The sequence below is a fragment of the Tripterygium wilfordii genome, chromosome 4 (assembly GCF_013401445.1).
Source record: "Tripterygium wilfordii isolate XIE 37 chromosome 4, ASM1340144v1, whole genome shotgun sequence".
Taxonomy (NCBI): domain Eukaryota; kingdom Viridiplantae; phylum Streptophyta; class Magnoliopsida; order Celastrales; family Celastraceae; genus Tripterygium; species Tripterygium wilfordii.
The window spans coordinates 13,675,770-13,692,722 of NC_052235.1; the positions used below are offsets into that span (position 1 = coordinate 13,675,770).

Here is a 16,953-nt window from a genome sequence, read left to right on the forward strand (position 1 = left end):
ACTTTGTAATATGGGGAAAGTACTACGAAATTAAAATCTTTACGTCTGCTTTAACTTTTTTTTTAGGTCAAACAACTGTACACGTCCTTGTACTTACATCCCTATTAATACATACATTTTTATGATGGATTGTATGATTCAATTTGTTATCAGTAATGTCAAAACAATAAATTTTCGGACAATGATTTTAGAATAAAAGAATGGAATAAAATTATTCCATTGATTTATCAAACTGATGGACTACATGTTATTTTTGATTTGTTATATATGCGCTTCTATACAAATGAGCCAATGTGTTTAGAATACTCCATATAAACCAACCCCTAGAATCGAGACCCGCCCTAGTCATATAACACTTTAGACTTTAGATTAGGGTAATGCTTGAGACTCCAAAAAGTAATCCTAAAATACCCCCAATTAATGTGGAGCTCTACATGTGTGTTTTACATCGAGTGTTATTTTAATGTCACGTAAATTTATAAGTATTCTAAGGGACACAAAATGAAGGATGTAACATTGCCCTTTAGATTATCATGTCATGCAACATTTATAATGTATGTCACTACATCACAATTTCTGCGAGAAAAAAGATAAAGAGTGTTCAATGGCTTGGACTGGTTATGTTTGAAACTTGGAAGGCATGCTAAAATTCTCCCCCCATTGAATTGCAATGCCGTCTGTTTGTCAGAAACACATTGCAACACATCTTGATCCTTCTTACTACAAAAAACCACATAGACGATACCTCGATAGCTACACAACTATATTGTTGTGTTTCTTACATTCTGCGATGGATGGCTCTTGTCATGGAGCTGCAAGCACTGTGATATACTTGATAGGCTTTATGTGCCTGCGCAATCATGGAAAGAACTACTACCTGAATCAGACACAATAAAGGAACAAAAAGCATATAGATGAACATTTACAGAATTTAAAGCAGAGTGTTAATACACGAGATACTAAAACACAGATGACAAGTACAGAAAATAATCTCCAAATGCCGAGACCAGGTCCTTTAGGTTTGGGAAGAGAGTTAATTGAACAAAAAAGTTCAAGCTGCACATAAAGTTTCCAAGGAATGGGCAGCATCATTTCTCGCAATTGTTAGTTGTTGATCTTTTATATCTCCTCGTTAAGGCAGTGCAACAAGTAGTAGTTTCATAAGGAAACTCATTAATCCAAAAATTGCACATGAAAGCCGAAAAAAGGCAACTCCAAGGGGATATTTAAAATTGAATTTATTATAAGTAATGAGCCAGACTACTTGTTTGAGTTCTCCGTAACTGCTTTCAAATTACGAACAATCAAATAACAAAATCAAGGTCTTAATGGAAGATAAGAAGAGAGGGTATCATGTAAACCAGGAAGGCTTCATCATTATCGTTAAAACTGTATTACCAAAATATTTTGGGGTTGGCTATAATCAATGGGACCATTTTAGTTGGTAATCATTACAGGGATTCTCCACTGCCGTTTGCTTCAGTGTAAAACTTTCCACTAATCCAGTAAAAATAAACCAACAGTTATAATACAAGTGTTTAACAGGCAAAACAAGAGTTGTAAGCGTACCTGTAAACAAGGTGGAGGCCAAAACAAACAGGTTCCACTGCACCCTTCAATGATCTTGTGAAATTTTATGTTTCTTTGACTTCCTTGCATGGTTATCGTTCAAGGAAGATGCTCCCTCAGTACCAACCATGCTTTCCCTCATTCCCATTTCTCCTACCCTTTCTTTTCGCCTCTTTGCACTATAGATTTGATTACATTGTATATTTAAAATCAGAAATATGTGATAACTTAAATGAAGTTCAAAGATTATAAGGTCAGTTGAAAACCTGTCAGTCTGTACACTATCTTCCGAAATTCTATCCAACCGACGAATGCTTCCAGTGTTATCTGGCATTAATGATCCAGAAATGTGCAGAACAGCTTCGTCAAAACTGCACACACATTTGAAAATAATGTTACCCATATGCTTGAAAGAGTTTACTAAACCAAGTCATAATAAATTTCAGCTGAAAACACTTCAACTGGCAACTCTAAATAAACAACTAAATTTCCACAAGAAGTCAAAAAGCACATCAACGTACTCAACCAATATGTAAACAAAAGTGATAACCAGATCAGCCAAATTAAAGAACATGGATGATCTCATTCCATCTCATCGAGATAACAGACATGGGAAGACGCTGGATGATCTTTCTCCTAGTCTGGTCCTTATTGAGATTACTCCCTGCTTGAAGCTCACTTGCTCTGCTGGAACGAAACCCAGCTGATTACCAATAGATTCAGGGCAACTGACCAGACTTTCCTAGATCACGCACAGAGTAGGAGCATATGATTGATAGATTTCTTATTGGAGTTACAAAGGCAGCACCTGTTTGCCAGATGAAAACCCGTCTTTTGCAGGTTGTCAATTCCAACTAATTGCTCTTATACGAGCAGTGTCTCACAACAACCCAGAGGTCATGAGTCCAAAACCTGGAAATAGCCTCACCAAATTAATCAATGCATTAAGCGGCATATATCATGCGCTCTCTGACCCTGTGTTCACAACAGGAGCCTCAATTTGTTTGGACTTTGGACTTTGGAATTAAAATTTGACATTGACAGTTTGACACAATCACATGCACTGATTGTCAAAGTGAATACAAATATGTATAGACAAAAAAGCTATCAATATGGAAAAATTTCAAAGCTAATTGCGTAGGCCAGAACACTTGGAAAGAACTGAACATGTTTATCTACAAATTTCTGCAATAGGAAATCAAGAGGGAAATTTCAATTTTCTAGCCAACAACAAGCTAGAATAACAAAAAAGAGCTAAAATATCCCCAATCAGGTATAATTTCTAATATATTGCACCGATTGACCAGTACAACCAAAACTTTTTGAATGCAATGGTGAGGGGTGGTTAATGGAAAAGATGACATCGTTAAAAAGCGAACAGAATTAAAGGAAGACTATATTTTACCTCTTGATCAAGAAACGTATCATAGTTCCAACCTTTATAACATGTCGTTTGTTCAATCTGTTGGCAAATACTTCTTCACCCTTTCTCTGCGAATAATTAATTTATAAACAAGTTAATTAACAAACAATGACAGAATCAGCCAAGTGTTAATTTTAGAATAAAAACGACAATAGATGGCAAAAGATCAAGATAGAGAATTACTAACAGTTTCATATTTGAATTCTTTACGGATATCTTCGTACGCTATAATGGCAGATGAAAAACCAAGAACGATGACATGAATGGATTCCGGCGTGATTTTCACCACCTTCCCTTCTGGATGTTAAAAAGGAAAATGAATGTCAAAGACAAAAGTATTTAACATATAATGCTTGGTTTTTTTTTTTTTTCTCCTTTTAATGTGATACTAAATAAAAATCCAGCAATACAAAAGAGAAAGTCATACAGAGCCATCCTGAATAGTTTTTATTAGTTGAATAAAAGATTATGCTATGCCTGCTAAATAGAGTAAGCAAAGATTTACACTTCATGAAACAGTGGCAGATCCAAGATTTTTATTTGGTGGGGGCCATTACTAGTTGACAGTTCCAAAAAAACTTAGGTGAGGACAAAATTAGAATTATAAATGAGCAATAATTTTGCTAGAACTTTCTTCAATCTAATTTTCCTCAAGCAAATATCAAACTTAGTAAAATTTGTTACACCTTTTATATATAGAGCTTTTCATTCCTGGAATTTTACTTATTTTATATATATGCAAACATAATGTTTAGGATTATTAATAAACCTAATTTATGTAGTAGAGGCATAATATATTTCAAACACTTAATAAGACTTAAGTTTTATCACTTTTCTTAACAAAAATTGCCTTAACCCCCCAACCCAACCCCAATACGCCATTGGCAAGAAAGTAATTGTTAAACTGTACATGATACATAAACTAGATTTCCTTAAAAGTTGCATACCCATAAAAAAAAAAGAAGTAATGTGAAATGCATGGAAAACTACCTATAAGCATTTCTTGCTTTGGTGAAAAAACTAATAAGTTTGCTTTCAATTTAACAGCCAAATACGGGTAAATCCCTGGGAGAACTTTTGAGTAGTTATCCAAAATGTTGAAATCATAAGCCAATACAATGCCTTCAAAAGTTTCATTAAACCTGTGGAGACGGACAGAATGTGGAAATTACAGCTACATTAGAAAAGAAGGAATTAAACAACAGTAGATAGCTCAACAATTGTATAACTTACAAAAATTATACATCTGTACCCTGGCATTTTTGTAGTACCATGACATATCAATACTGATTTACTTACACGACCAGAGGAAAGTTCTAAAATTGTTAGGGTTTAATAACCAGGAGTTGCCACCTCTAAAGTATAATTCAAGAAATAATTCCAGAGCTAAACTCACACATATAACAAAAGGAATTTCAAAAATGCAGAAATGAAATAGATGTGGACAAACCAAGAAGTTGACTTCATAGTTTCGAGACAGAAATTTTACAAATTCAAATCCAAATACAAGCAATTAACTCAGTTTCCTAGTGCCAGTGTGCAATCGAAAATCATACTTAGGACTAAATAGTTAAATAGTCATAAACCACATGACACAGTTCTCAAAATAATATAAATCTATAGATCACTTTAAAATATCAAGAGTAAGATATGGTAAAGTATAGGCAAAGAAACAAACTGGAAAAGCAAGGAACTGAGGTTGCGGAGAATTGCTTGATGGATCTTGTTGTGTTTTGATGGATGCACGTAAACTATCAAATTAGCCTCGGATACATGCATGCCCTCCATTGATCACTGCCACTGATGTTCCCAAAACCAAGTTAGACAATTTATATTTGACACAAGATTGACAGTGACAAAAAAGATTTAAATACACAGATTATAATGTGGAACCAGTTCCAACTAGGATTAATCATAGTTGTAAAAGGCTAAAATGCACTCCCATAGCTTCAGAACTGTTTAAATTACATGCTCAATCTAAACAAGTAAATAATTCCTAAATGGCTAAATCAGTTTAGAAATGAATCAATGATGACCCAAAGATTCAATCACCCAAAGATGAGTACCTAAACCAGAGCTTGACCGAAAATCAAAAGCCGTGAAGCATCAACATTCACGCATCGTTTAGTATACCCAATATTCTAGCATCAAGATTGACTCAAAAGAGTGAAAGACGGACCTCAAATAGTCAAATGCGAACCAGAGAGATAATGAGAGCAGAGTCGCAGAGGTTGAGGGCTTTAGGTAGAGTTGCAGAGGTTGAGAGACAGAGTCGCAGTGGCCGGTGAACCGGTGCGGGGCAGCCGACAGTGAGTCGGAGATTGAGCGAGTGAAATTCGAGTATTGACCTTTTAGGTTTAGGTTTAGGGCTACAATCTGAACCATTGATTGAAATAATCAATGGTCCAGATTGCAGAGTATATATCTAATTATATATGTGTGAAAGTGCGAGGCTCAAATGGGCCAAGGTGGGCAAGTGCTCGTATCCTTCGTTGAATCCTAATATTGGGCCGATGGACTCTGCTGTTAACGGGCCTTCAATCCATAAAGCCCATATGCCATGTACTGATGGGTAGACAACAAAACTAGACAAAACAGAACAGAACAGAAGGGAGGAAAGCGTCAGGAAATGAGCCGGCAGAAGAAAGATGGGTAAAAAATCTCGCATCAATTTGTTGTAAGACTTTGTATGCTTTTTAAATGACAAAACCACAACGTAGATCTTAGACTCAAAGCAGGGGAAATATCTTAAGTGAATTAGACCGAACCTTCTTATCTTAAGACTTTGTCAGGGTATATGGTATAAGGCCAGCCCAAAATTCAATATTAATGGAAGAATAAATCAACCTCTACCTCTCATTGACCAATCTTTGGATGATTTGACTAAATATAAAAGGCATTAACTTGTTTAAGAACACAAATGAGCATGGTACACCCTTTGTTGACTATAATATTTTGGTTGGTGTCAAAAGTTTTACCAGATAAATTTGTTGAGGTTGGTGAATTCACATATTAAAACATATTGGGTTGACAATATCAAACACTAATTCTCAATCCTTGCAGGAAAAACAGTATCTTTTTTTTTTTTTGGCTAGATAAAGCAATTGAAAACAGAGTTTTGAACAATAATTTCTAAAGTAGGCAACCAAAACCTCCTCCTTATAATAATTAATCATTTTGTGATGTAGTTATTATGATATACTTACCAAAAAATAGTAATTAATATGATATTTTTGTGGCAACGAGTATTAAATATGGGCCCATATTGAACATCCGAAAAATTACCGAGAACGAGATATCATACTAGTTTGTCATTTGGACATATGATAAGAGTTTAAATTCTAGCCGTCAAACCCGCGCACATTTAAATTTTCCAAGTGACGACAAGGGTAAGTTGAACCAAAAACTAACGTGTGGCCACAAGAATATTTCTCCTAGTGAAAATCGAACTCAAGACCTTACGATTTCATACGGTTTGATCTCAAAGAAATTTACCAATTAGACTATCTCCCACGTAGTTGGCTATCCTCCACGTTAATGCGCTACAATTTATTGAAGAAAGTAGAACAATTTATCCTATTCAAATACCCGAGTGTTTATATAGAATTACTTAAAAACTCTTTGTATGATGCACTTATCTTGATTAGAAAAAAATTGTGTAGAGCAAGTAGTATAAAAAAAATTAATTACCGTGATATTATATGAGAATATAAATAATTTCAAGCAAAATAGAAGAAAGATTATTAAGGGCTTGCTTGGATTGATATTTTGAAGAGTTAAGTAAGGAGGGTTAAGGAGAGAGGGATGACTTCACCTTACTTCGATTGTAGGATGAAGAGTTAAGTGGGGTGAATAAGGGAGAAAGTTCCCTCTCACTTAACTCTCCAACTCAACATTTTGTAACTCTTCAATTTGGAGAGTTTGTGAAGTGAGAGAAAAATTTCGTTTAGCATTTCTTAAATTATCTCATTAACTTACATCTCTTACCTCTCATTAACTCTCACTCGACCCTCTATCCAAGTAAGGGTAAGTCATGGTACTCCCCCTCACATAACTCTCCCTCCATTAACTCTACTCTACCTTTCATTTCTCAATCCAAGCAAGCCCTAAAGGTCAAAAACAGAGTAGAAGAGATGTGACGATAGTTGGTCGCCATTAAACGCGCCAAAATAAAATTTAAAAAAAAACGTGTAGAGTTTGTAATTTGTTTTAGAGTTTTTGGTTAGACACTTTGGATTATTAGCAAGTTATTTTTCAAAATGACACTCTGGGCATATTTAAATACTAGTAATAGTGTCAAATACTATTTTGGTAAAATCGAGTGTTAATTGGTGTTTAAATAGTCGAGAGTGCATCATCATTATCATCAAAGTTTTATCTCAAAAATTTGGGGTCGACTATATGATTTTATGAGAACATAAAAGAGAATCCATAACCTTTATTCGTGTTCTCCATTTATGGATCATATATCCATCCACTCACATTAGTTTCATATCATTTTTTATTACTTCAAGTAATGTCTTTTTAGGTCTTTATCGGTACCTCCTACTATCTCCTATACAAATTCTCTAATTCCTCCTCATTATCGCACCACTATCTCCATGTTGAACATATCCATACCATCTTAAACAATTTTCTCATAATTTATCTTTAATAAATGTTACTTTTACCTTAAATCTAATATATCACATTTCTTATTCTCTCCGACTTTCTTATCTTATCTTATCTTTCTAGTTGAGAGTTCCATTTAAAAAACATTACTTATTAGCGTAATCGGGCAGGTGTAGTAGGTGAGTCTAGCTAGTGTCGGTCTGCATCAAAATTCCCATCTCAGCAAACCATCCATGACAGGGTCAGCAGCTTGAGTTAGGTGGAATCCAACGTCGCAAATGATTTGTTGGTCCTAACTCTCTAGTCAAACGTGACATCCACGTGCACTAAGCCCCCAAACCCTCCATTTCTAGTACCCCTTACCAAATACCAACACCCACAAAAATCCACGTATGAAAAGCACTGTGAATTAAAACGAGCCACGTGTCAATCGGGCATATTAAAGGTCTCTTTTAACCCCCTAAAAATAGTTAAATCCCAATTTAGTCCCCTCCACCAGCTCCCCTCCACCAACTTGTATATAACCTTAAACCAAACCCCAAACCAAACCAGGGAAGCAAAAGCAACCAAAACCCCAACTCTTTTGCTCCCAGAAAACCAGAACTTTCTTTCAATGGAAAACAAAAATGACCCAGAAATCATTTTCAGATCAAAACTCCCAGACATCAACATCCCAAACCACCTCCCACTCCACACATACTGCTTTGAAAAAATCTCAGAATTCAAAGACAAACCTTGCATAATCGACGGCGCTAACGGCCGCATATACTCCTATGCAGACGTTGAACTCACTTCACGCAAGGTAGCCTCGGGACTCAGCAAACTGGGCATCAAACAAGGCGACGTGATCATGCTATTACTCCAAAACTGCCCCGAATTCGTCTTCGCATTCTTCGGAGCATCATTTTTAGGCGCAATGAGTACCACCGCCAACCCGTTCTACACTCCGGCGGAGATTGCCAAGCAAGCCACCGCGTCGAGGTGCGAAGTTATTGTCACACAATCAGCCTACGCTGATAAAGTGAAGGACATGGGCTTGAAAGTTGTGATCATTGATGACGCGCCAGAGAATTGCTTGCATTTCTCGGAGTTGACGGAAGCGGACGACAGCCAAATCCCAACCGTTGAGATTAAACCAGACGACGTCGTGGCGCTCCCTTATTCGTCCGGGACGACAGGGCTGCCAAAAGGTGTCATGTTGACGCACGAAGGACTAGTGACGAGCGTGGCACAGCAAGTGGACGGAGAGAATCCCAACCTCTACTTTCACGAGAACGACGTGATCCTCTGCGTGCTGCCGCTTTTTCACATTTACTCGCTGAACTCTGTTCTGTTGTGCGCGCTGAGGGTTGGTGCGGCGATTCTGCTAATGCAGAAATTCGAGATTGTGACGCTGTTGGAGCTGGTGCAGAAGTATAAAGTGACGATTGCGCCGTTTGTGCCGCCGATTGTTTTGGCGATCGCGAAGAATGCTGAGGTCGATAAGTATGATTTGTCGTCGATTAGGACAGTGATGTCGGGTGCGGCTCCGATGGGGAAGGAGCTTGAGGATTCTGTCAGGGCTAAGATGCCTAATGCTAAACTTGGACAGGTAATTATGACTAATTAATTCATTCGAAAGAATAATTAAGGCTTATTAATTATATATAATATATTTTCTTTTTGGCATCCGGATTGTTTTCCCTTGGGTTGCCCATTTTGACAGCCTAGTAAGTGGAGCATAACGCGAAAACTGAACCCAATGATTAATCGATTGAATGATTGATTATTTCGAAAAATATTTAGTAAGAACTTAACGGTCAATCGACTAAATAACTTAAGTAATCGTTGATAACCGATAGATCGTTCAGTTAAATTCTTTTGTAAAAGATATAAAAAAAATCCGACCGTTAACACTCCTGCCTATAAATTTAAACTCGTGCTAGTTAGGCATGCGCAAACCTTTCCGACAGGTTGATTGAGCTAAAACCAGCACAAAACATTTAGAAATAGTTACGTTATCTTAAAATAGAACTTCATATCTCAGGCGAATTCTTAAACGGGTACCAATTGTTTTCCTCCTAATACTAAAATTGGGAAAATTTTGATTTGTATTTGGTAACTTTTATTTTTCAGGTATTTTATTTGGTATTTAATTAGTTTTTCATAGTTTACTAAAAAAAGAAAGTGCAACAAAATGACATTATTGTATATGAACGTCCAGGGATATGGGATGACGGAAGCAGGGCCAGTATTGTCAATGTGCCTAGCATTTGCGAAAGAACCGTTTGAGATAAAATCAGGTGCATGCGGGACCGTAGTAAGGAATGCAGAAATGAAGATCGTTGACCCAGAAACTGGAGCATCACTGCCGCGTAATCAAGCCGGCGAGATTTGCATCAGAGGGCGCCAGATCATGAAAGGTACACTTTCCTACCCTCCTCTTAATTATCATTAATTATTAAAGAAATATATTTTTAATGAAATACCTTCGAAATGAGTTGCTTACATGACTATAATTTATAAATATTAAACATGGATATTATTTTGATTTTCTTTTTTAAATACTCAATTTGAAGTTGCAAGGAGAGCAGATCTAGATTGTCAAGATAGTCATGTTTTATCCTTTTCAATATATATATAGGTGTGGGATGACCTAATATATGTAATGTGGTGTCGGGTGACCTAATATATATATAATGTGGTAGTGAGGTGAGCTAACATGCCATCTCTTTCCCTACCAACACCTTACCTAATTTTTAATCCTCCCCAAATTAGACTTAGCTTTGCAATATAAATATATATATGCGTTGGGTTAACCTAACTTTATAAACAATCTTTAATGGATGCGAGTATGTGACTTGGCAACTAAATTGCTGATGTAGGTTCTCCGGGATGCCACGTAAGCAATTAGACTATCGGAAAAAAAAAACTCAAATATTTATCTGAGATAAACAATAAAGATTGTTCTAATTTTTAAGTGCGGAATATATATAGTTATAAACCTAAATATTTATCAATTAATACTTTCTAATGCCTTAATTTTTTTTAATAATTTAGAACGACACCATACAAGTTTGTATTTTGTACGTTCAATGTGAGCTTAAACTCAAACCGTAAAGTTCGAGTGCAAAAGTTTCTCATTGGACGATATTATAAATTGAGTCAAAACTTAGCACGTAGCCACAAGTGTTCTGATGCCCTAAACTCGAGACCTTAAATACTAAACTTTATATCTTCATTCATAGTACGCACTGTTATAGTACAAAATTTATGAGCATGAATTTCACTAAATTTTTCCGAGATTTGTTTTATTTTCCCAAGAATTTAGGGTTTTATTTTTTTTTTGATAAAAATGCCCTTTGTTGTGAAGTTAATTTCACTATGAAATAATTTACATAAAACATTAATATTTGATTATTTGTCAGGTTATTTGAACGACCAAGAGGCCACAGCAAGAACTATAGACAAGGAAGGATGGCTGCACACGGGAGATATCGGCTACATTGATGACGACGACGAGCTCTTCATCGTCGATAGACTGAAAGAGCTTATCAAGTACAAAGGTTTCCAAGTTGCCCCGGCGGAGCTCGAAGCAATGTTGATAGCCCATCCAAACATCTCAGACGCTGCTGTTGTACCGTAAGTATCATCAACTAACATATTTACATTTCAACTGTACCTAATATTAATCCATTTGTATATATATATATACACATATATATATATATGTACCTAATATTGGACATTTGATTATGGTTTCAGCATGAAAGATGAGGCTGCCGGCGAGGTTCCGGTTGCATTCGTTGTAAGATCAAATGGTTCCAAGATTACTGAGGACGAAATCAAGCAATACATTTCAAAGCAGGTAACTAATGATGTCCCAAGACCCATATTGAAGCTCTATAGAGTATACTATTACTTGGCTCCATTTGGTAGAGTTTATTTGTCGTCACGACGGATGATTATGTTGCTATATATGTATGCAGGTTGTGTTCTACAAGAGGATCAATCGGGTGTTCTTCGCGGATACGATTCCCAAGGCACCATCAGGAAAGATATTAAGGAAAGATTTAAGAGCAAAGCTTGCAGCAGGTCTTGCCAATTAGACTACTCAATGTGTGTATATATAGCATCATATATATATATATGCATGAATGGGAGAGATTGATGATCATCAATTCAAAGTTCACAGAGCTCAGCTCAATTTGTTTGAATTTGTTTTATCGTGTATATGTTGTTATGAACTACTCCAAATACCTTAGAATATTTGCAGTTTGACAATCTTCAAACTCAAAATTATTTTGTGCCTTTTTTCCTTTCAAATGTACTATTAATCTGTTGTTAGCAGAAATTTATATATAATTTTGGCTTCACGTATCCAATTAATAATATTCTAAGGCGTTTCGCCTAGCTAATAATTTTGATAGTATATTTTTGCACTAGTCTTTGGACCAACTTACCTGTCATCGGTTGAAAACTTCTGTGCGCGGATATGACGACCCAAGTTTAGATTCATATCAGATGTCAAAACTTATAAGTGTAAACTTATACGGACAAAGCACCCATCATTTTGTTATTCTAACAATCAAAAATACTAAAAAATATTAAAATGTAAGGAAGAATAATAATGCCTCCCATACTACTCTTACTAGCAAATCTATTTTAATTCTATCAAAAAATAGTCATTGTAGTAGCTTCTTCAATTTCACTCTGGTGGTGGTGATACTCCTGATTTTGCACCACACTTGCTCTTGATCAATGGAGGAAAGAATGGGTTTATAGGGAACAACTTAGTCCAGCACTTGTCACTGAGAGTGATAATTGCCTTGCAACATGCAGGTCCAAACCCACCTATTTTTCCACTCGTAAATAACTCAAAAATCTCTTCAACACACCCACTTATGTTTGCAATGGATGACCAGCATTGTTTGATTTCAGTCTGTTCTTTCAATATCTCTATCTCCAACTTCTTGGCGATGCTCGGCCGGAGAGATGGAGGTGCAGCACAGAAGGTCTTTAGCCCATTTGGGAAGACTGGGTTTGATGGGAACAACTTAGGCCAACAATCATCTTCAATGTGTGTGATGGCATTGCAACAAGCAGTGTCAATGGACCCAATTTTGCCACTTGAGAGTGATACGAAAATGTCGACGACGCAGCCTTGTAAGCTTACAGACCAACATTGTGGGTTAGCACCAACACCTGGTGGCAGGGGAGGCAAAGGAGGGAGAGGGACAAGCTGGGCTAGTCCTGCTGAGAACAACATGGACATTAATGGTATGGTTAATAGCATAGTTAGTGTTGTTGCTGATACTTCTGCCATTGGAATTGAACACAAGTGCGTCTTGTTAAGGATGTCTGTTGATGTGTAAGAGGAAGGGGGAGGAGGGTATTTATAGTATTTCAAAGTTATTTCAGTTGGAATGACTTCTTCTTGGTCTAATGAATTTGATGTTTGAAACAGTTTGTCTAGCTTTTACTGTGAAATTCTTTCTGTTTAATGAAGAATTACTACTCCACATTAAAAGTAGTTTTAAGTGGTAAGAGTTAAATTTGTTTTTGTCAAGAATTACTGCAATTTAGTAGTACTAAGTAAATGTGAAAGTAATGCTATGTTAAAATCACCAAGAATTGCTGAAAGTAGTGCCATAGGGTGCGTTTGGTTTGCCCCTGCCAAACACATTGTTTTTGGCTTGAATGCATCGTATTCGATAAAAAAATGTTTGGCCGAGCGATGCTTTACGGTATCATCGCACACGTTGAGACTGATGATCGAGTAGGCGGTGATAAGTGTACCAATGATTCATCCATTTATACGTCTTATGGACTCGTGTAGCAAACTTCCGGCAACTTTGAAATAAAAACACCTAATTAATTCATCTGCCCTTTTTAACTCCCTCACATAAATCTCCCCTTCGCTCTCTTTTATCTCCCTAACCCTAAACCAGAAAATCGTTTTGTAAACGCTATCCAAAATCCTCCATGGTTTCGTTTGGCAAAACTTATTTACTGTCAAAATAAGCTAACTTATTATTAACTTGTTTGGTAGAGTTTATGAGCTTCAAAATAAGCTCAGTCAAACTACCCACACGAAGTTGACCTTGGCCCGTGTGTGTAAGCTTGATGAAAGATATGTTTGGGAAAATTAATTAGGTTAAGTTCTTTCGCAAGCTAACCTTGGGCCTTGTGTGTAGCTTGAATTGTTGGGATGGATATTTCTTTAACTATATTTTTATTTTTTTTGTTCGATTTGGGAAGATGTTTAGGTGATGTATATTTTTTCACTATTATTTTTTTTCATATCTTTAATAATAAAGTAAAGGTTGTAACAATGAGATCTGTAGTATACACATTATCATTACATATGCTGAAACAAAATAAGTGCAAAATTACATCTTTGGGAAAAAAACAAGAGCCCATATATTATATATTCAATTCATTCAATTTAAAGTGATGTACAAACTAAAGGACATAAACAAGTTATTTATGTCCTAGAGAATTTTTGATTCTACAATATAGCGAAAAATAATTACAACTGTATTGTTTGAAAGATAGTGTTGTGGATGCTGTGTTGGATTTTTTTGATACGAGTATTATGGATTCTGAGATAAATAGTACTCTTATTGCTTTGATCCCAAAAACGAAAGAAGCTCTTAGAGTTACTGAGTATCGCCGCATCAGTTTTTGTAATGTCTCGTACAAGATTATTTCCAAAATCTTGTCTAATAGATTGAGTCTCATTCTCCCCAATATTATTCATGGTAACCAATCTGCTTTTATTAGAGATAGGTTGATTACGGATAATGTGATAGTGGCGTATGAGGCGTTACACTCTATGAGTTTGATTGCCTAGAGCAGAACTAGTTACATGGCTGTTAAGCTTGACATGAGCAAAGCTTACGACAGGGTTGAATGGAATTTTGTAAAAGAAATTATGTCTCGATTGAGTTTCTCAGAAAAATGACAGGGGTGGATTATGTAGTGTATTAGATCCGTGACTTATAGAGTGCTTATTAATGGATCTACTACATATTTGATTACCCCAATGAGAGATATAAGGCAGGGTGATCCTCTTTCTCCTTTGATATTTGTATTATGTACGGAGGGTCTTAGTAGTAATTGAGAAGAAGCGCATGATACTAATCTGTTTTGTGGGTTTCCTTTTGGTAGAGGTCGGTTGCGGATTTCACACCTATTTTTTTGCTGATGACAATCTTCTCTTTTGTCGGGTTAAAAAAGAGGATTGGATGTGTGTCTATGATATTTTGACAGAGTATGGTAGAGTCTCGGGCCAAATGATTAATTATAGCAAGACTAGTATCTACTTTAGCAGACATATTTCATCTCAGCAGAAAAGCCAGATGATTTCTTTGATTGGAGCTGTGGAAGCAAAGAACTATGATAGATATTTGGGATTACCGGCTATTGTTGGTAGATCACGGAAGACGGCTTTTCTTTTTATTTTAGACAGAATGAGGAAGAAGGTAATGGGCTGGTCTCATCGCAACTTATCTCAGGCAGGCAAGGAGGTTTTTATTAAATCAATCCTTCAGGCGATTCCCACTTATGCGATGCAATTATTTAAATTTCCAGGAGGCCTTTGTACGGAAGTGAATCAAATTTTACGTAAGGTGTGGTGGGGAGTGAATGATAAGAATAATTATATGGCTTGATTACCTTGGGCTAAACTATGTGAATCAAAGCAGAATGGAGGAATGGGTTTCTGAAATACCGAGGCTTTTAATGATGCATTGTTAGCTAAGCAGTGTTGGAGAATCATTGTCAATTCAAATTCTTTTTCCAGCCATGTTTTGAAGGCAAAGGACTTCCCAAGTTCCGGATTTTTAGAGGTTTCGAAAAAGAGAAATGCCTCTTTTCTATGGTCTAGCTTCCTGAGTGCACGATATTTGGTGTTGGATGGATTGAAGTGGCGCATAGGCAATGGGAGGACGGTGAAGATATGGGGTAATTCATGGTTGCCGAAAACAATCTTTTATGATGAGCAATTGGAGGAGAAGGGGATTCAAAAGTCTGCCTTAGTTGAATTTTTAATAGATTGGACCACCGGGTGGTGGGATGCCAGTTTAATTGAAGAAATATTTGATGTTGACACAGCTAGAATGATAATGTCCCAGCCGTTTGGTTCTCCACATGTGCAAGACTCAATATTTTGGAATGGAACTGAGCATGGGAATTATACTGTGAGAAGTGGATATTTTCATGCACTTGATATAAGAAGAAGGGAATCTGCTTGCTGTTCAGAACCATTGGCTAATCCTCTAGATTCAGTATGGACTCATATATGGTTGCTTATGGTGCCTCCATCTACAAGGGTCTTCTTATGGCGTGCAGTTCATGATATTCTACCCAACTTTTCACAATTGCACAGGAGACATATAAGTGATAGTTCGGTATGTCTTCTTTGTAACAGTGCTGAAGAATCAGTTATGCATTCTTTGTGGGAATGCCTGGTAGCAAAAGACGTGTTTTGTGTGAGCCTCAAGAAGTTGCAAAAGATGGATTCTTTTTTTCAAGGCTCTTTCGCCCAATTCTGGATTGCTTCCTCAACTATTCTTTCTTCACATGAGGTAGCTACACTAGCTATTACAATGAGGTTGATTTGGCTTAGACGGAATAAGTTTGTCCATGAGGGGACTCTTACACATCCTTCACAAGTAGCTCTACAAGGTATGAATTTAGCGAATGATTTTAAATCTGCTCAAGTAGACGGAGTTGATGTTCGGCCAGATTCAGTTTCGAGTAATCTACAGCAGGTTTGGAAAGGACCACAAATAAACCTTATTAAAGCCAACTGGGATGCAACAATCCAATCTCAAAATAATCGTACGGGTATGGGTGTCATATTTCGAGATGCTAGTGGGGAGGTTATGGCAAGTAGTTCTTTGTTGAGAATGACTGCACTTCATCCTTCTTTAGCTGAGGCCTTAGCAGCCCTACATGCTGTGAAGTTAGCATTGGAATTGGGTTTTACAGAACTGATTTTTGAAGGAGACGCTGCAGTTGTTGTGGAAGCCATTAATGGGAGTGACATACATCGTGCTATTTGGAGTCCGGTTATAATGGAGATAAAGAGATTATTGTGTTTCTTGACGAGTTGGAAGTTTGTCCATATACGACGCACGGCCAATGAAGCCGCCCATTCCATGACTAAGCATGCCTTTCTCATTCAGGGCATGCGGGTTTGGATTGAGGAGGTACCTTGTTCGGTTGTGCATATTATTCAGGTGGAGAAGTCTTCTTAGAATTCAACTCGTCAAAGCCTTACTAATGACTGCTATTGAGCTATTCCGTTATGTTATGTTTTGTTTTAGTTAAAGACTATTTTGATTTGTCCACTATTTTATGAT

The 16,953-nt window shown here is 36.6% G+C and overlaps 3 protein-coding genes across 6 annotated transcripts; 1 reads left to right on the forward strand and 2 right to left on the reverse strand.

Moving 5' to 3' along the window:
• Positions 1–492: 492 nt before the first annotated feature.
• On the reverse strand, positions 493–5,594 carry LOC119997308 (probable DNA-directed RNA polymerase I subunit RPA43). Of its 4 annotated transcripts, none has more exons than XM_038844232.1 (8): positions 5,172–5,593; positions 4,671–4,792; positions 3,983–4,134; positions 3,180–3,289; positions 2,975–3,060; positions 1,836–1,940; positions 1,570–1,748; positions 493–870 (listed from the first exon to the last, which is right to left on the reverse strand). In XM_038844232.1, exons 2-7 carry the CDS (start codon positions 4,778–4,780, stop codon positions 1,616–1,618), a joined length of 696 nt encoding a protein of 231 aa, XP_038700160.1. In that variant the 5' UTR covers positions 4,781–4,792; positions 5,172–5,593; the 3' UTR covers positions 493–870; positions 1,570–1,615. The 4 variants fall into 4 exon arrangements, with proteins under 4 accessions (XP_038700160.1, XP_038700161.1, XP_038700159.1 ...); XM_038844233.1 differs by having other exon boundaries at positions 503–850; positions 3,180–3,286; positions 5,172–5,594; XM_038844231.1 differs by having other exon boundaries at positions 503–850; positions 5,059–5,591.
• A 2,548-nt stretch (positions 5,595–8,142) lies between these two features.
• LOC119997307 (4-coumarate--CoA ligase 2-like) lies at positions 8,143–11,962 on the forward strand. The gene is made up of 5 exons (XM_038844229.1): positions 8,143–9,194; positions 9,807–10,005; positions 11,011–11,224; positions 11,348–11,450; positions 11,572–11,962. Exons 1-5 carry the CDS (start codon positions 8,217–8,219, stop codon positions 11,689–11,691), a joined length of 1,614 nt encoding a protein of 537 aa, XP_038700157.1. The 5' UTR covers positions 8,143–8,216; the 3' UTR covers positions 11,692–11,962.
• Positions 11,963–12,290: 328 nt separating this feature from the next.
• Positions 12,291–12,857, reverse strand: LOC119996992. Its single transcript, XM_038843767.1, has one exon. The coding sequence runs from the start codon at positions 12,855–12,857 to the stop codon at positions 12,291–12,293; it is 567 nt and encodes a 188-aa protein (XP_038699695.1).
• Between the last annotated feature and the right edge of the window lie 4,096 nt (positions 12,858–16,953).